Source organism: Homalodisca vitripennis, chromosome 3 (assembly GCF_021130785.1).
Source record: "Homalodisca vitripennis isolate AUS2020 chromosome 3, UT_GWSS_2.1, whole genome shotgun sequence".
In the NCBI taxonomy this organism is placed as follows: domain Eukaryota; kingdom Metazoa; phylum Arthropoda; class Insecta; order Hemiptera; family Cicadellidae; genus Homalodisca; species Homalodisca vitripennis.
The window spans coordinates 81,630,021-81,650,816 of record NC_060209.1 but is presented as its reverse complement, the minus strand read 5'-3'; the positions used below and the strand labels follow the sequence as shown (position 1 = coordinate 81,650,816).

The following is a 20,796-nucleotide window of genomic DNA, read 5'->3' as shown; positions in this document are numbered from 1 at the left end:
CTGTCTTTACTCGATCGGCATGAAATGAGTTCCTTGTTTTATTTTCAATATTCATCTTTCCTGACAGTTTCCCCATTTGAAACTGATTGATAAATAAACAGTCTCGTCTCTGTTGGCAAAACCTTCCTTAAGATATACGTGATAGCAGGGAAGAGATATATTATTCTATAGAATCAATTCTTTTATGCTTGTCTATTTGGTGTTTATTTGTGTAATTATGTACGACACAATTGGTAAAATTATTACAATTATTTTATTATGTATTTACTAGTTAAAAAATACAAAATATATTATGTTTACTTCAAGGCTATTTCCACTGAAAAATGATATTTTGAGTTCGGTAATAGTAGTTTCCAACACTATTAACAAAATGAGTGTTTTCTGTGGTAATCGTGATTGACACCAGAAGCTCGATTACGCAACAAAAGAAAAGTTTGATTTAAGTGGTGTGCAATGATATACTTCATTATCTGTTTTCAATAAAATATATCTTCTGCAATTTCCAAATTGGGTGCTAGTATCGATATTCTTACCTAAAATAATAACAATAAAGTTAATTTTGGCACAAAGTATGTATTTTGAATTGAGTCCCCAGAGGACATATAAGTGTGCTACCAAAATTTTAAAATTATTTTACAGTTTTTGAAAGTCTAGTCAACGAGTAGCACCGTTGTGTAACAGTGCATAGCTATAAATTTCGTTTCACTGACTAATATACTAATTGGACCTAGGGAAAACACCCTCAGTTATTTCGAAAAATGAAAACTACATCTCTCAATTTTGTAATGGATAAACAGTATAGTTACAAAAAAAATATAAATTAATTTTAGATTCACGAGTAAAAAACGTTCTGTTTATTACACAACAGACTAAAAATTATATATTTAAACTTTACAAAACTATATATTATTTAAATAATTGGGTGTTTTTGGGTCCGGAAGGAAGCCTCTTCAATTCGCAGTAGAAAAATTATCGAATCAACCGAAAGTGATATGTTTCCTAATAACTAGAGTACTAAATCAATCGTAAACTTTTACTCTTGTTTTCATTGTAAAAGATTTATAAGAAAATAAATCTATACGGATACATTTTTATTCCTTACTTATCAACCTAAAAACGGAACTAAAATTCTTGAGACTGGGTGGTCAATGGTGCACCGAGTTGTGTCGTGATATTAAAATGGAATATCTCTGGCTACTCGTAATTAGAGTCTTATTCAGTCAGGAACTCTTTGTCTCTTACTAGAATATGCACAGTAAATAAATCTTTAGAAACGAAACTATTGTCTCATTTAAGTCCTTTTGTTCACACCGCGTTGAAAAAGTGTGTGCACAATTGAATCCTTGAACTATTTCGGGCTCGCTGGTGAGAGCTGTCGTCAATCAACATATATTAAAACCGAACCAATTTGTTTGTTTATTTTTTACGGTGGAAAGACTATGAAGGAAACAGGATTTTTCCGAACATTTGCCATTGTTCAGTAAAAAAAAACAAAAAATCAGTAACAAACTCGAAGCAATTTCATCTAAACTTAACATATTACAATGCTGCATGAAAATTAAGAAGAAAAGAACGAATTTCTTATTTATATTAGTTTAATTTTTTTTTAACAGAAGGAAACAAAATTGATAGATTAATAGTTCATACACTAGTACTGTTTAGTTAACCGATTAATATTGAATTAGTTCATTATTTAATTAGAACGTTATCTACGTTCTTGATAACGTTGTAATGAAATAATGAACGTTCTACAGCCTAGAACGGGCGTGGACGTTAACGGAATTTTTTTACGGAATTACATGAAATTGTATTGCCCTTTGAAAGTTTGACCCGAAAAAGCAATAGAGGTCTTCCTTGGATCAAGAGGAACCTATGCACCAAGGCTGTAGTCTATAGAATCTTCACAGAAAGAGCTATCACACCGACGGACCGATAGTTGGTTCTTGATAAATTCCTCCACCAAACTTACAACTCTTATGTTGTAAGTTTAAACGCAGTCATATAAGTTGGAATACTTTCATAAATTCCACACAAATAAAAAAAATTAATCAAATTCAAAATAACATTATCAGAATATTTGTCGTAAGACAATTAAATACAATTTGTCTGTATCTGAAGAAAATTGTTTTTTTAAAAGAGTATAGAGCACCAAACATACGAAGAACATTATGAAAATATGGCGTTCAGTTTGCAGTACATAGGTGACTCGATTACAGAACTATTGTGGGTTAATTAGTTTATGAACTAGAACAATCATAATGTAATCCAAGCCTCGGGGAATGGCTTCATAGAGTAATAAAAGCTTGCTATCCACAAACCATTTGTATCTGTAGTTCCTCTCTAAACATTAATTTATACACAACTTAAAAAAGTCTTTTGTCATTTTGTTACAGTTTCGTATTCATCTAAGTAGTCTTTATTGTTTCAGTAAAAACAGTAAGGATTAACATTACCAAGACTCTTTTGAGATTTATGTATATTGTGTAAAAATCTATAATCATATTTGTTTATACATTATATTGGAGTATGATACATGAAAATGTATAAATACGCGTTTAAAAATGAATATTAACTTCATAAACATTGGCGAGACAGACCGTAAATGGTAAATATCTAGAATGAGTTTTAATCAATATTGTATTATTGTTCGATTAAATTGCTTATTCAATAGAAATATGGAGAAAGGTAATATTCATGTATTGAAATACTTAATAAGTTTACGTCTAGTTGCAATTAGTCCCTATATTAGCCAGCAAACCAATACTCGTTAGCTGTGCACTGTCAGACAACAGTGGTAAGAACTTACACTGGTTGACTCAAATGTACTAGGTTGTAATAAGTAACCCAATTATGCTTTATTTTTTTTAAATCTCATTTAAGCGTCAGCTATGCCAGCTTTGAAGTGCAAGTGTTTTTGTTATTATTACATTTTTGGACCTCCTCGGGATTCGAACCCGTGATTTCTCGGTTAGAGAGCCGAGACTATAACCACTAGTCTACGGAGGAGGACAAAAATTATGCTTATAATACATCTCATGGCACAGCTGTGCACAGTCAGACAAAAGTGGTGCCAACTTGAACGATCCTATAATACAGTCTATAAAACAGATTATAGTACTATACTTGTTAGTGTCGACTAATTTAAAGCGTTCAACTGACAAAACACTTACTTCTGACAGTTGTTCCTTGAGTAACACCTATATTTTTTCAGAGAGCAGTGCTACTAACTTACACGTTTACAGCTCGACTAGACTCTCAATTGTACTATAATAAGTGACTAAACCAGGTGCTGCTGATAATAGTTACTTTCAATAAAACAGCTATACTCAGTCAGTCAATGAGTGCTGCCAACTTGCAAGAATTTTTAGTTCTGTATTTGTTCAATGTTAACTATACTCTTAATCGTACTTTAATGATGCACTCAAACAACGGTTGGTTTTCAAGTTATTTAGGTTTTAATATTTTAAATGGCCTCCATTTTAAAAATACACATAAGATTAAAAAAATATTTTTTTAAACTTATTGCCTTGTTTATAATATTAATGCCAAGTTTCAGCAAAATCGGTAAACCCGTATTTAAAATAAAATTACTTGTATGTAAAAAACAAAATGCTGATCTAAGGTAAACGAAGCTAGATAGGACTATATATTATATAAAATTTTTCGTTCAGTTTGATCTCCTGAACAATTTGATGAAGTTTGATCCTGTAATTTTGGGACACCCAGTATATATATATATATATATATATATATATATATATATATATATATATATATATAAGGGTGGAGCGCGGTAATTTGCTGATTTGGAAATGAAATAAAAAAAGTATGAACCTTAGAAAAAAATAGATTTTTTTAAATTATATTGAACAGTAAGGGAATTTTTAAATTACATGGTTTTAAATAATGTATCTGGCAATTGTCGACCTTTGGCATCCACACACTGCTGCATACGTTTTCTGATGTTTTCATTAACTCTAACAAGCGTGTCGACTGGTATTCTGCCAATTTTAGCCTCAATGTTGTTCCTTATGTCTTCCAAGGTGTTGGGACGGTTGATATACACCTTCGACTTGAGGTAACCCCAAAGGAAAAAATCGCATGGGGCTAAGTCTGGTGAGCGTGCCGGCCAGTTCACATCACCCCTCAAAGAGATAAGCCGTCCAGGAAACATTTGCCTCAAACAATTCATGGTAACCCTCGCTGTGTGTGCAGTGACACCATCCTGTTAGAACCATGTATCCTCTAATTGCATTGCCTCAAGAGGCGGCTGAAAAAAATCCTGTATCATAGTCAAGTACCGTTCGGAGTTCACAGTTATGGCACGACGGTTATCCTAAAAAAAGTAAGGGCCAATGATGCCTACTCGTGATATGGCGCACCACACAGTGACGCGGTCCGAATGCAGAGGTCTCTGGTGGACTTCTCTGGGGTTTGTTTCACTCCAGTAGCGCATGTTTTGCTTGTTGACACACCCACTGAGGTGAAAATGTGCCTCATCAGAAAAGAACACAAATGCGTCACGCGGTATAATTGCAAGCATGTTTTCACAAGAAGTACGCCGTGTCAAATAGTCCCGTGCTGACAATTGATGGACCACGCACATTTTATACGGGTGAAATCTTAGTTCATCATGAAGAATCCGGTGGAGAGAACGTCTTGAAATGCCAAGAGCAAGTGATTGCTTATGAGCAGAGTGTTTTGGAGATTGCAATACTGCTGCTCTAACTCTATCGATGTTTTCCGGTGTTGTAATCCTTCTCTGAGGTCCCCTTCGTACACATGACACATTCCCTGCTGTTCTGAATGCAGTTACCCAATTTACAATTGATTGCCGACCAGGAACACGTCCGCGTGGGGGAACAGCGAATCGTAAACGAAAAGAACGCTGCACTGTAATGATCGAGTGGGCATTTGAAAAATACGCTTTAACACAAAACGACCTCTCCTCTCGTGTCCACTGCATGATGGCAACTGGAACGCAGAGGAATACAAATCTCCCGTCAGCCACTATAAGCCACGTCCAGTCTCCCCTCTCTTCGACCAACAGTGGCGCCACAGCCTGCAGTGCAAAAAAGCAAATTACCGCGCTCCACCCTGTATATATATATAGCTATATTTATGTATAAACCACCTTTTTGTTGCATTTGTACAAAAACTGTGGAAAACCCTCCATTAACAGTTTGTTATAATCAACAGATAAATACAATAATTTTTATTTTATTTTCAAATTTACCGTGTGGGTAAATACCTCATACGTTTTATTTTCGCAAATGTAAGGTTTCATTAGTGTAGTTATACCATTTAACATGAATAATATCTAATATTCAAGTAAACAATATTTTCAATTTGTAATAATGTTCTTATCAATTACAGTTTGTTTGATTCAGCCAAGATTGTACTAATAAATAAAAGTTTGTCAAAATAAATACACCCATGTTTATTGTGACTTGAAATGTCAAAGGCCAAACCGTTTGGAAAACACTCATACCGAAGAGTCAACTGGTTGAGCTCAGTGTAAACGGAAGGGAACGAAGATGTATTGAGGAATCAAAAGAAGTCTTGACAAAGGAAATCCGATCCAATATAAGCAGATTGTTCGATGTTGTTTCCTTCAATAGCTTAAGCAAAGCCAACTCACGTCACGTCGGTTAGGATCAGATATATCAATTCAATTCTGTGGTAGCAATGACATGGAAAGATTTGATGGAGTTGGCTATGAAATTTTCAGTTAAGGAACAGTGTGGTCATAAATTGTAATTAATGATAGTAATGTCTTAATAGACTATCAATACAATGCTACAATTAGAAACAGCACTTTAATATTGATTGAAAACAAAGTCCCTTGAAAATAGTTGTATTGGTCAGCTATATAAATTGAAATGTAAGAGCTGTATTTCAATGGAGTCAATAGTAAAACATCACATGGCAAATTTGTACTGAAATTCAAATTTTACATTTTAAATGTAGTGTGTGTGCTTATATTTTCTAAAAAATCAATTGATGATAACTATCATTAACGCCCCAGTAAGGTTTTCGGAATTGGACATGTGCTTTGGAATTGTTCTAAAAGTCTATTTATTCGACGCAGGATATTCGCGTTTTCAGAAGTAAAACATTTTTGCTTAAAAATTTTTTGAAGCTAAGTTTGTTTATTTGAATATCTGAGCCGTAAGAAAAGGTTCTTGAAAGAAACAGACTAAGATTGAAAAACATACCTACCTAATAATTTTTATTCGAATGTCTTACATTTGACCACCGACAGCCGACGAAGAGTGAAATACCCTGTAAATTCTGCGCTTATGTATAAAAACTGTATTTGAATCGTGAAATCTAAGATATGATTCATATTTGGTGTCTTATTGCAGTGTCTATTATACCTATTTTAAAGAATTATCAAAGTACATTATTAATAATAATCGTTTTTAATTTCCAAACGCAATTAAACGTCGGATGAAACTATGAATCGAGTGAGATTAGAGATGCAACAAGCTCAGTCCAATATCTCTAATTGTATTGAACTTAAACCGACAGCCAAACTTTTTAATATAGTATTAGTGATTTATATTCAATTCACGATTGATTCACTCGTACTTTAAATAGGCTGATTCATCTGCATCGGTCAGCAATAGACAGTGAACCACTAGGGAGTTAAAGCGCTTGTCTAATCCTATTCCACATTACTGATTTAAATCTTCTAATTATGCCCAAAAGCTTTAGAGGGTAAAATATGGACAAACCTCTGTGACGAGTTTCGCGGTTTGAAACGTATGTATTTAATTTTTTTAAATTAATTAATTATTTACCAGAAAAAATAAAATACATCAGAAATCAATCAAAATTAAAAAAGGCGTTGAAAGAATATTTAATAGCAAACACATTATATCCCGTGGGCAACACACCACCCAACGTTGTCAGAGCTGAAAGACGTGGGGAGCTGAAAGATTTAAAAATATGTGTATATTTATAGTTTTAAAATTTATTGAATACATTTTTACTATTATTATGTATTTGAAATGTTTATTTTGTTTTAATTTTAAATATCTTATACATTACAAGCTTATTGGCTGAAAATGAGGAGATGTGAACACATGTTTAGGAATTAATAGGCATATCATACAATTTTTTATAGTTGTTAAATTGATGACAATAAAGAATTATTGAATCGAGTTGAATTGCATTGAATGTACACAGTTTATTTACGTATGGCAATTTAACAGGCAAATATTGAGCCTATTGTTTGTCATTTTAGAAAATGTTTCATTTATGAGCTAACTTAGCAGGTAACATACTATTATAAGACGGGTGTTTAAGGGCTTATGCAAAAATTTTAGTTTACAAAATAGTCCTGGTTTAAGCCTCTAGTATTAAAAGTTTTATTGTATAATTAATAGAGATGCTATGGAATGCAGTGTATAATAAGACTTCATTAGTTTATAAAAGTTTCATTGCACTCATTGTTATTATAATAAACATTAAAAAAATTGCTAACCATGCCTTGTAACGAATTAATTATATTTTATAGTTAAAATTAACAAAACATGAACATAAATGTCCCGTACTTATTGCTGTACTATACCCGTTTCGTGCAATACTTTAATTTTTGTATACTTTAAACTGATTGTACTTATATTTGTAAGTTTTCGGTTAAAAATTACTGAACATTACCTATCTATAAAGAAACGTATATTGAACAGGAATATATATTTTCTTGATCTGATATTGTGTCAATTTACGTTATCTCAAGTGTGTGCATATTTTCTTAGCGTTAATACATACTATGTAAAATGTGTCAATACTGCACTAAACATAGACAAGTACTTGCTCACTGATACCAAATTATGGCATGACCAAAGGATTAAACACGCCAACCATTATTCCGGTATGTCCAGTGGCTGAACTCTTTCAAATTGAACTAAACGTCTTTATATTTCGTATATATATCTTTATTACCTATTGGTGTATAACGCTGAAAAATTATTCCGTTTATTTCATTTTAAATCGTTTTTGGTCTCCAATTTGAGTATTTCAACGTAACCCTCCTCCCTCTCCAAATGTTAGAATTAAAAACCACTGCAAAAAATGTTACGACATTTCACACTTCGCTATCACGGATTAGCTAAGAAATGGTTATGAGTTAAAGAACAGTATTTTAGGTACTAATTTATAATATTTAAACATAAAAATATGCTGTTTAATTTTTACGGAACTCTCAGAAATAAATAAATTTTAAAATATTTCTTTAAAACTATTTACATAATACAAATTGGTCAGTTGAAAACATATAACATTCTGCTGGACATTGTTGTACATTACCGTAATAATGTTAAAACACCATCAGCTGTTATTGCATTTGTGTAGCACAATGGTGTCAGGCGAACTGACAATTTAAATAATTGGTTCTCTATTTAATATTCATGCCAAAACAAAATGTTCTCAATGTCATTTGTTGATTATAACGCGAATTTTTTAAGGCAACAACAGGAATAATTATGAAGGGAGAATATAAAATTGAAATCCCTGAAAATAATTGATTTATGCTCCTTAACGTTATATTAAATTCATTCAAAAACGTAAAGTGTTGGAAAACTAATCACTCATATTTGTATTTAAATTAAACGTAAATAATATTTTATTTGATCGAAAGTCTCGACGCAAAATAAACGAAAATTAGTTGAGCGATTTCACAGTGTGGGGCATTCTTATACCACCATATTATGACATATCTGGTTCAAGATTAATTACTACACACATAAATCATTTATATATATATATATATATATATATATATATATATATTTGATACTGTTAAGTATAAACCATTTAAAAATAGTATTCTTAGATGATTGGTATTTTCTTGTCTTATACGTTTTCTCAGTTGTTCATCTCAAACATAAGGGTGGAAATATTGAAAGCTCAACAAGAAACGAAACTTTTGGTGAAGGACTGTATATTAATTTTACAAGTAGGATGGTAACTTATAGTTGGAATATACAGTGTGAGACCAAAATCTGGATACATCCCAATAAAACTGTGCAAGGAACCATAATGGCGTCTGGATGGGGTGTCGATAGGTGGAAGCTCAAATTGTATGAGATGTGGCGACAGGATGGTTATCTTTAAATTAAACATCTTGACTTTGGATAGAATTTTTAAATGGGAAGGATTATGTGGCATATACTTTCAAAACTGCCTCATTTTCAGACATACAAATGTGAAGACCCTTTTAAGGTATCCTTATTTGTGTAGAAGTTATATTCTGCCGATTAGTAATTAATAGGTACTCAACAAGTAATAACTTAAAGTAGATTTCACATTTATATTCCCGAGAAATTCTACCAAAATACGACACGAAGAATTTTCAAGATGGCCACTATCTCTTAAACGTTGCGTCCCTATCTTAGATACATGTAATCCCAGATACTATTATGATTTCTTGCACAATTAGGCATTTATAGGGGTGTAACCAGCCTTCTGATATCCCCTTAAATTAAAACTTAAGTTTCAATTACAACCAGTTTTGAAAGATTATTATAAATTATATTTCCTTCAACTAAATATTGGAAACCTAAACCATATTATCGTTTTGAACAAACAACGATAGATATTTTGGTTAGACAAACTAGTCCACACCATAACAAGAACTAAGACTATTTAAATTTACTCTAAATATTGGATAAGGGTGACGAGCATCACATTTGGTTTTATGGGTTGGTTGCAAAACTGCGCCAGTAAGTTCCAATAAAGTAGATATCTACAAATGTTACATAAGAAAATCTAAGTGCTGTCTGTTTCTGAAATGCAAAGATAGACCTCCGTAATAAAGTCACATAGATATACAAAACTTCATAGTCTGAGTGGGTGATACTAAATGTAGTCTAAAACACTTTAGATTAGCTTGATTTAATAACGGAATCTGTCTATGTTTAAAATGAGTTATTGTCGATGGAAGGTTTGAAAGGATTTCGGACATTTGCCATAATTGAACCAGAATCTCGATTATATAATGTTTATTATTGTCTCATGGATACCTTGATCATGAATGGTGTGAACTATTTAAGCACTTGCTGTATTGAAACGACTTACTTTTCCTCCATAAGAAGAATGTTAAACTTCGTACAGTTAACACTCTTATTTGTGTTTGTGGAATTATAGAAGATGTCTGATTTTAAATACATAATTAATAAGTAACCAAACGCGTATAAAATAACTGTTTACGACAAGTATAAAGTACGGTCGTATTAAACGCTTGGAATCTTCTAAGTACCTTGATGTAATAATTCACTCTACATTAAGCAAACATAACAGTTAATACTTCTTAGTTAAATTAGGCACGTATAACGACAGAATACGGAAGTGGGTTATAGCGTAACAAAGTTACAAAAGCAAACAGTAATTCCACACTATTATTAATCAAGAGTGATAAGGTAATCCTTAGAAAGTAGAATGTTTAATTAAAATTTTAAACTTTTAATATAAACAGGGAGGGGCTTCATATCACATTATGTCAGTTGTCACGCCGCGAGGCCGCAGGAATTGCCGACATTAATTTCCTTGTTAGTATTCCCCTTTCGCTAGTGCTTGTGTGACATGCATAGCTCCTGACTTCTCGAGCTCGTGAGCTATGCTCGTGCTTACATCCAGAGCAATGACAACACCTGACTGAATTTTTCCTGTCTCGTCTTAAAGCAGCTTATGGTTGTATTTTAACCCTTTTCTATCTTTGTGTATGAACTAATTATCATTTCACCAGACCAAGACGATGGATTTAGATTATTGAAATGTCTTGTTTTGTAAACATATAACGATGGTAAATTTCCGAAATCGTATCATTCTTTTAAATCTTCCATCGTAAATCACATACTTTTTAGACAAAGAAAAGAAGATACCGTTAAATTAAAAAAAACTAGCAATTTGTGATGAATTAATCGCAGTTTTATCGTATATTGAGTGACTTAATCCAGCTCTACTCCCAATCAACTCACATGTACATGCGGATATGTATTACTAGCAGTTTCGGATTAACATCTGTTTATTGAAGATGGCTCTCCACAACGAGGTCAAAATATTGCGTTCATAATATTGAGACGTTGAGGGCATCGGAAATTATAAATCGGAAACAATTACATATCCCAGTTCTTAAGGATAGTAAATAGTTACTTTTTAAAATAATTTATATGAATTGGTTTACAATAGTATGTTCTCAAAACACACGCCAGTAAATGAAAAAATATTAAACGTGCTTTTGATAATCATAAACGCATTACGTCATATTAATAAATGACTAAATACGAATAAACAGAAGTAACGTGTCATCATTGTGAACAATAATGTTTACATAAAAGATGTGTACAATGGGCCAGTTTATTGAAATCCTTCTCTGGAATTTCTTATAACCGGCCCATTGTGATGGATAAAGTGGGTTAATGGATCTTTTCAAATACTAGAGGACGCGTTCCGACAGTTTTCTCCCCTAATTGTTGAAAGTTCTTTGTTGAATCTCTTCATTGTATAAATCTTCTAAGTAGTAGTGAAAGTGTCAAAACAAGCTCCAAATGTGAATCTTTAACGAACAGTCAAGTTAGCCAAAGGGCTTTTGTAGATTAATTACATCTGTTATTACATGCTCACAACACAAGTTTGCTCCAGGCAGCTCTCTGATTCGCAGTCTGTTAGTCCTGATTTTATTACACATCCAACACAACCTCTCCTGACTTAGTTCAAAACCTCGTTATCCTGATTACAAACCAATGGCTTGGTGCTGTCTCTTACACCACAAATGTTAGTAAAATTATAACAACATATTCTAAAGGACGTACGGTTAGTGAGTTTACATATTCAGTTTGCTAACTTCTATTAACATTCCTCTTGATTTAATGCTATTAATACTGGGGCATTTATTAATCCACTGTTTTATTTGCAAGCTTATAGTTTTCGCTTTAAGTATTTCTTTGCTTGATATCATGCACTTTTACTTTGTGAAATAGTGTTGGATTCTGAAGAAAACTAAAACAAATTTAATTTAAAACATTCATTAAAGCCGAGTTACTGTTATTGTCATATGTCAATATTTTTAATGATGAGGATAATATCCTCTTATTTAGAATTTTATTTTATTCAATACATCATTTCTTATTACTAAATTTTTTACATGATATAATTTGTTTTAGTATCAGATTCTGTCTACGATTAATGAATCATGAAATTCAATGAAACTAATCTTATAAATGTCGTCTTCAATTATCCCAATAGATTGGTTCAATTTGATCAAGTTAACGTGATAAAATGAGGGGATAGCATTTCCAATTCTCGTGAACCACATCACTTTGTCTCAAGTAAGGTATAATAAGTTACAGCAGATTACCGTTACTTTTCTTGTTACAGGGAATTTACGGTATGTCACTGAAAAGGTTACATTTGAAACTATAATATAATAAAGTAATGTATTAGGTTCATTACCAACAATGTAATAATATAAGCATTTAAACTATCTATAAAGACTGTGTTCGGTACACTTTGATTTATCTACCTAATTCTTTGTCGGTAATATATAAATTTGTATCCATAAATCATTACGAATAAGGCCGCAAATTCTTAACTCATCTTTATGGAAACTGCCATACACGTTCTATAATACATTGAATGGATCTTAAAAGTGCTTATACATTTTTAGACAACCTTAATAATCATAATCTTATTTTAGTTTTCTCACCTTCACAACTTGGAAGCAATATATTACTTAAAGGTGGACTGCATTGAGAAAAATAAGTTTCATCCCAGAGAATTTATACGGAACATCTTAAACACTTAGTATAAGAATAATTTTTGTAATATTTTAATATAAAGATATCAAAATCATCCATCATATAAGCATCCAAACACTTCAAAAGATTTTTGTAAAGTGAATTAATATTGAAAATACAGAACAAATCAAAGTTTCAGATTTGCTTTTCAATAACTAATAAAAATACCGAAAAATTATACATCGGTATGATTTTTATTAATCGTGTATTTAAACGAGACACTTCTCATAGTCTTAAATCTGAAAGATGGTTAATTTGTTCTTCGACTATTTTAACATTTACCGATTTTGCTAGGGTTTCTCATTTATAAAACAAGTAATGGTCTAAAGTTCAAAGTAAATAGTTTTTTTCCCTACATTTACACTTTGAGTCACGTAAATTTAAACGTGTAATATTATGGACATGTGTTATACAATGTAAAATAAATACAACGGTTATTCGATTAAACATCATTACTGACTAGATGATTAATATTAAAGTTTTATTTGAATTTTTAACTTTTGTACATCAAGTGCGTATTATTTATGCTATATTAGTCAGTAAGAGTTCAAAGGAATACACACGAAGCAGCTAAATTTCATTGATAATATGATACATAAGATTTTTCCTTATATGTTTATATCATTTAATGTCACTATCGGATAATTCACTGACAGAAAAATACGACGTATATTAATCAGTAAACTTGAACAGAAAAACCTTAAAAAATGTAAAAGCTCATATATAAAAAACTCGATGGCGTTGGTATTTTTTTCATATCAAAGCTTTTGTTTTACCGTGAAAGAAAAACTTTGACAAAATAAATTGACAAACAATGAGTAATGGCAATCATATATCTACATGAACCCCTCACAGACTAAACCTCAGGACGCGAGAAAAAGCTGTACATAAACGGGTTCTTGCTTTCTATACTAATGAATTAGATACCTAAGTTTAAATATTTTAGGTCACGTGCCCCTCAAAATGTAATGCGGAATGAGAAACTTGTATTTTTAGATTGTAAAGTTTGTAGCTATGCTTTAGCAAATAAGGAACTCATTTCTTGTGGCTGTGTGAAATTTTAATATAGTTTTCAGTTCATCAGATGAGAAAAAACATTATTGGCTGAGCTTTAGCGAAGCCCATCACTCGTGGGACTGGACAAATTTAATTTTTGTATGTCTGTCTGCTCGATATTTCGAAGACTAATTCATCTATAGACTTAAAATTGTGCATGAATCTATATTCATATTTGAGGAACATTAAGTTATATGATGATATATGTCACACCATGGGTATTAGTCAAGCGATAGCGAATATTTTTACATTAGTCTTATAGTTAACCATGATGACAACGTAAAATTATCAGAATAAATAAATATATAGTCAATACAACCATAAGAAAAAAGTGTGACACTATCATATGTTACCTAACTATCCTAACACATTCATTATTATATAGCGATCGTTTGTGTAGACTTGTATTATTGAAACACTGATATGAAACCCTACTTAAAGAAAAAAAAAAATGTAAATGTATTATCTGGACAGATCTGTCGCGAAAGATTTCTTATGTAGACTTAAAATGCATGAAACTCCATTTCAACAAGAATGAGTTTTCTGATGCGTAATTTTCGCGTTAACCTCTATTATTGCCTGTCTGTGTCTCTATCCGAAAGACATCTCAAGAATGAAACGAGCTACGGATTCAAATGTTTCATGGAACCTCTGCGAAGTCTGATACGACATTTATCCTACATAATGTGTAAACTACATTAAACCCAGCTAAAACATTTAATAACTTGGGGCCATTAAGAGAGCGGTTATAATTAAGATACCTGGATTCTACAAAAATTCCATGTATACGTATTGGATAACTCTACATTGGAGAATAACAATGATTAATATCTACACAATTCGACTAACAATTTAAGCACACAAAACTTCCAGATACGAAATATTGTGCAAAGAGGCGGAGAGTTACAAAACAGCCCATAGTATAGAGTTAGACAAAGTGTAGTTGAAGAAACTCGAAACTATTCTTTCGAAATGTCAAGAGAATCCTTAGAGAATTATCAAGAACAAACAAACACAATCATAAACAAAGAAGATAGCGTTAAATTTGGAAAAATCTGAGATGGTTGGTTTTACTCCTGCTAATCAGGATACGGATCTAACCCCTGCAAGTCATCTGGTCAGCACATTTGTATGGCTGAAGACGAATCTTCATAGAAAAGCTAAAATATTTCATTAACAGTATTTTGATGTGATCACCTGATGGAAATAAATATTTATTAGTTCTTAAAGATATTTTATACGGTATAATTTATTTTTATAACCCATCATGTTTGTAAATCACGTGTTTTGGAAATATTAATGCGTCACATCTAGTTACTTTGATTTTTATTGAAATTCAACCACTAAAATTAAGACTACGTTGCTTTGGATATCCAAAAAGTTATTTCCATAAACGGTCACAGACAAAAAAGCAGAGGAAAAGTGTAAGACGTGCCATCGTTACGAAAAGTGACGTTTTCATTTAAACTGTTTTATTGGAAATCTTTTTGGCAGTGTCTTGTAAAAACGGTCCATTGTGGTGGGTAAAGTGGGTTAATGGATCTTTTCAATACTATAGGACACGTTCCAGGAAATTTATTTTGATTCTAATTCATTTCTCTCTCCTATTTGGTGAACGTCTCTTGTTGAATCTCGTATCTTTATAAATCTCCAGACTAATAGTGAAAGTACTGAAACGAGGTCTGCCAAAGGGCTATTCTAGATTAATTAAATTTGTTATTACATGCTCACAACACAAGTTTGCTCCAGGCAGCTCTCTGATTCGCAGTCTGTTATTCCTGATTTTATTACACATCCAACACAGCTTCTCCAGACTTAGTTCAAAACTTTATTAACCTGATTACAAACGGTTGGGCTAGGCACTATTCCGTATAACATCAATGTCAGTTCAACTATAACAAAATATACTGAAGCAAGAATGGTCAGTGAGTTTATGTATCGATTATATTATTGTATCCTTACTTTCCTGTATTTTTTAATTCATGAAAGTAAGGTTTCAGTATGTGTATTGTTGTTAGTATTGTAATGTATTCAATGTTCTATATAACATTCTTGCCTCATATAGTATACGGTGCAATTAAAAATTGTATTAAGATTAGTCTTAGGTGACCTTGTTATATAAAAGTTGTAAGATTAGAGCTATGTAAAGATTTTAACCCCATTTAATTATATTCAAGTAATAATTTTTAAGCAGTTTTTATATGTTATGTACTACATGTTTTTCTAATTTTTATAACGAGGAAATATTAGAACAATATTCATCAATTGCAATGCTATATATATTAAATGGTACACGTTTTGGAAAAAATTGTGGTTAAATATTTGTCTAAAATGTTTAATTATTTTAAATGGATGTAAAAATTACAAAAATATCAGTATTGTACACATCTGTATTATTTCACTTATATATTGAGTAAAAATATATTGAGAAACTTCTGAAACTGCACCAATGTTCTCAAAAACCAACATACCATATTGCTATATTTATAAAAGTTTAAATATAAACTCCCGTAATAAACGTTTAAAGGTTAAGAGATGTAATTCTAATTATTTTATGAAAGCGTTAGCAACAATAGATTTTAAATTTTCTGCAAAAATACTAGATTTACATTACCACAAAAATAAAATAAGATTGGGAGACTCACTGAATGGAAATATGTCATTGGCTGTCAATAATAATTGTATTTTTTATTGTTTCTAAGGTCATATATTTGAATTAAATGATAAAAAATGTGAACTAGACGGACGAGTGACTACATTTATATGTGAATAATTCACCATAATAAACAAGTTGTTGATTAATGTTTGTTAACAGCACTAGACTTGCATAAATTTACATACAATTTTTATTTCACCCCAAAAATATTTACTTCCCAATTCATCTCTTAATATATAAAGTTTTAAAATTATATTTAGTAATTGTGAAATTAAAATTAATATAGAAAAGCAATTTTATTAGTAAAATCGGAGGAAACCCGTGTAAGATTTTACAAAAAATATCTCTTACGTTTGTTTTGGATTACTAGGGCACCGACTATAAACACTATGCTATTTTTGTGAATAAGTTCATCCAGTACATATTGTTATGTAAATATAACAGTTACTCTGCAACATTGAAACAACATATATTGCTTTAAAACAATCACAGGTTTATTTTTATTCCAGAGAACGGCTAAAATAACTGTTCGATAAACCAAAAGAATAAAAGCATTCAATGAAATAAAGAGTGTTAGAGTATTAGATCAATCCAAGGGAAAACACCAAAATAACAGTCGAAGTGAAAACAACCCGGTGATTGCGTAAACAATCGGTTGATTTGTCAGTCGGTATACCATTAATCCTAGTATTTCTTAGCACTGGAAACAATATCTTTCTGAACGAATTTGAAGGAAATTCTGAAATCATGTTTTATATATTTATTATTGAGACCGCATTTAATTTAACTTTGTATTTTTAAAGTGAATGGTCACCATGAACATGTAAAATATTAGTCTTCCTCATATATTTATCATAACTTCTTTTCAGCCAAGTGCCTAGTCTAGTTTATTGTTCGATTGTCCAATTCGTGTTTGTAGTACGTTGTATTTAGAATAGCCTCGTAATTGTACCAGGTTAGATGTTTGCTGCATTCTATGCAAACCTTTATTTTTTCTTAGAAAGGTTCTGTAGATGCACTATCCTCAAAATAAACTATAATTAAAAACTAAAATTATGTTTTAAAAATAAAGTGTAGAAATTTAATAAAATTGTTGGCAGTTTTAATAACATTACGTTTTACTTTTATGGGATTAATTAAACCCGCAATATTTACATTATAAAATTCTTAAGTAATATATGTGTGAGTGAATAAACCGAAACAATGTAGTATCGAATAACTCTAAACAGTTGTAGAACAGTTGGACGCACAGTCGGAAGGGTTGCTCTTCGATCTTTTGGCAATAAAATCAATTGCATTATTCCTTGGTCCAAGTGGGACCTATTTACCAAGTTTCAACTGTCTCGAACCATTCTATTATGAGCTATCGTACAGGTGGACAGACAAACACACAGACTAGCCTTTGACCTGTTAACCTCAAAACAATAGCGTTCTTTCTTGAACCACCAGAAACGTAATATATACCAGATTTAAGTTCACCAGAACTTTTCTATTAGTAGTTTTCAATTTTAAAAAACAGGCAGACTGACGAACAACCATACGATTGTTATAAAAAAAAACATTCGCTATAACTTACGTATTAACACAGAAATGTAACATTTCGACAATTAGAATCTGCCTTTTTCTTCAAGAGTATCTCTAAACCAGACTGATAACAATGGGAAACTGAACTATTTTAAAACATTTTCATTAAGCGTAGGATTTGATTTTTACAGAGAAAAGTTCTTTGAAAACTGTACTTTTATTATAATACATATAATGACTATAATTCTCAGTAATACTACATACATTTTCAGAATGTACCTTATATTTTATAACTATATAAGTAATTTACTTTAAACATAGAATTATAGAGCATGTGTAATTTTTTATGATCTCAACATAACAATTTCGTACTTCAATTTTCAAAAGTAAACGTGAAATGTAATTGGTTTTTGCAACTTGACTTTATCAATATTTTGACATTAATTTATTTGACATTGATTTTTTGATTATAAACGCAATAGATTAACTGTGAAATTTTATGCACAGCTTATAAATGTTAACTTTCAATATTTATTAATAATTTTCTCATGCACAATATCAAAAAATAATTGCTATCAGAGGATGGAACTGGAGTGCGTTAAACGCTACAGGAAGAGGTCGGTTGGTCTTCGTTGAAACGAACCTAGAATGAAACAATGGAGGATAGTATGAGGGGACAACATATCTAGTTATCCCATACTACATCGGCAAAATGTTGTTTGTCTCGATGGAAAATATAATAAGTTACAGTAGATTATTGGGGTTTCAACGGTTCCACCACCATTTTTACAGTATTTTATGACAAAGTAATACAGTCAAGATGAAAAATATGTTTCAATGTAACCTATTACACCCTAACCTACAATTAACCTATTATTATTGTAAACTTGTGTTGATACAAGTTTTATGGTATTTCGATGGTATTACATTTAACATTATAGATTTAAAAGAATAATACATCTCCAAAGTAATATATTAGAGTTAGTATACTAGTATACTAACATCTGTGAAATTGCTTGCAAATTATTGTTTTAAATTGTGACGATTTATTTCGTTATAAAAAGTATTATTACAGAAACCGCTGTCTATTCAGTGAGTATTAAAATTATACTAAATTTAGAATACGTTCGTCCGTATAATACACTTTACTTGTTAAATAACTATCAATAATATATTGAAGTTAATCGTATTATCACTGACATTAGTTTCCATGGTAAACTTTGAACTTTTGTGCAATCAATGAAGAATGCAAATGAATGTAACTGAAATTCAATAAAGGCTGCGCCATGTGGATTCCTGTGCTCTTGGTCATTTCCAATTTCCTGTTGCTCTCAAATTCAGAATCTGTTTGCAAACAACCGAACACCGGCACTGTGCTGTTCCGTAACATCGACATCCACAGGCGACAGTGCTGGAGCAGTGAGGAACTCGCCCTGCTGTACACCCGCCGCGCGATGATGGAACTGGTGCCGAGACAGATCCCCCACAACATCCCCCTCATCCTGGAGTACATGCAGATCTGTCTGACCACACTCAAGGAGACGGTCACGTCCAAAGTCGTGTACGACTACATGTTCGCGGCTCTGGCAGACACGTTCGGCGGCTATCTACAGACCTACGGCCTACCACTCCTTCATGAGGCCTATTACGAGGGGTACGTCTCCTACGACACCGCCGTCGGTTTCCATCGTCTACAGGACGAGTTCAAGGGCTTCTTGATGACGAATGGGGAAGGGTGGACCAGACCCATGGAGGTTAGAAAACACATAAATCGCATACTGCCACTAAAGCTACCGACCACGGTGAGCAGCAAGCCTTGCGCTCTACTCTTCTCCGAGGCCACTTGTCTGAAATCGGCTGCTGACGAGCAGTCTGACGACACAAATCAGACAAACTCCTTGATCCCTCTGCCTATCCTCGACGACAGTAAGCAACCAAATTCCATCGCTATCCCGTTTAAAAATCGTGCTTTGTTCAATTTGAAAAATAGGAACTCCTACGATATTTTGATCAAGTATTACATTGAAGCTTCACGATGTATTACCAATTCCCACAAGACAGGCACTGAGCAAGCGGAGTTCGATCACGTGTTCTCGGACTGGCTAAAGACTAAAGTAGGTCCACACCTGAAAGACGAAGCTTGGTATGTCGGCTTCAGTAACGTCTTGCGGATAGAAGAAACAATACATCAGAGAGGCGGGATGGTCGCTGAAGGCTCTGCTCGGGAGAGAGAGGAGGAATCTCTGTTCTCGGAGCTGGAGAGTGAAGCACAGCTGACACAAGCTGCTTACATCGCTATCGCTATTATCCTCATAGTTTCCCTACTAGTCATCTGCTTCCTGTACTGGGCGTTCATCAAGCACTGCTTCATGTGTTGCGGCAAACTCGACGTGGAGTCGGCAAACAATTCGGGGGACCCGTCAGAGACGAGTTCCCTGCTAAGTGGAACCGAGGATTCCTCCAACGGTCCCTCCACTAAGGGAAGAGCTAGACGAAAGGGTTGTAAACATTTCAAGAACAAATCCGATTCTACCAATCCAGACTCTCAGAGTATCAAGAGTGTTACTGACGAGAGTCGAGTGGCGTTAAGCTTTGGATTGGGAAAGGGATTTCCACCCCGATGCCGTAAGCACCGCCATTAGATGTATTGTAATATGTCTATATTTACAGGTCTTTATTTAATAGGCAATAAAATAAATTTAACTAATGTCCAAAGACAACGAGCAAGCTTAAATAGTGATCTTGGTAAATTATGTC

At 32.5% G+C, this 20,796-nt stretch overlaps 2 protein-coding genes across 17 annotated transcripts in view; one reads left to right on the top strand and one right to left on the bottom strand.

Moving 5' to 3' along the window:
- Positions 1–20,796, bottom strand: part of LOC124357111 (protein still life, isoforms C/SIF type 2) — a 911,156-nt gene that overhangs the window by 217,629 nt on the left and 672,731 nt on the right. The window lies entirely within an intron of this gene.
- Positions 19,271–20,753, top strand: LOC124357113. Its single transcript, XM_046808583.1, has one exon. The coding sequence runs from the start codon at positions 19,326–19,328 to the stop codon at positions 20,679–20,681; it is 1,356 nt and encodes a 451-aa protein (XP_046664539.1). The 5' UTR covers positions 19,271–19,325; the 3' UTR covers positions 20,682–20,753.

Bases quoted from the DNA above. Each gene is read 5' to 3' on its own strand.
- LOC124357113 (XM_046808583.1), top strand. From the start codon at position 19,326: ATGTGGATTCCTGTGCTCTTGGTCATTTCCAATTTCCTGTTGCTCTCA.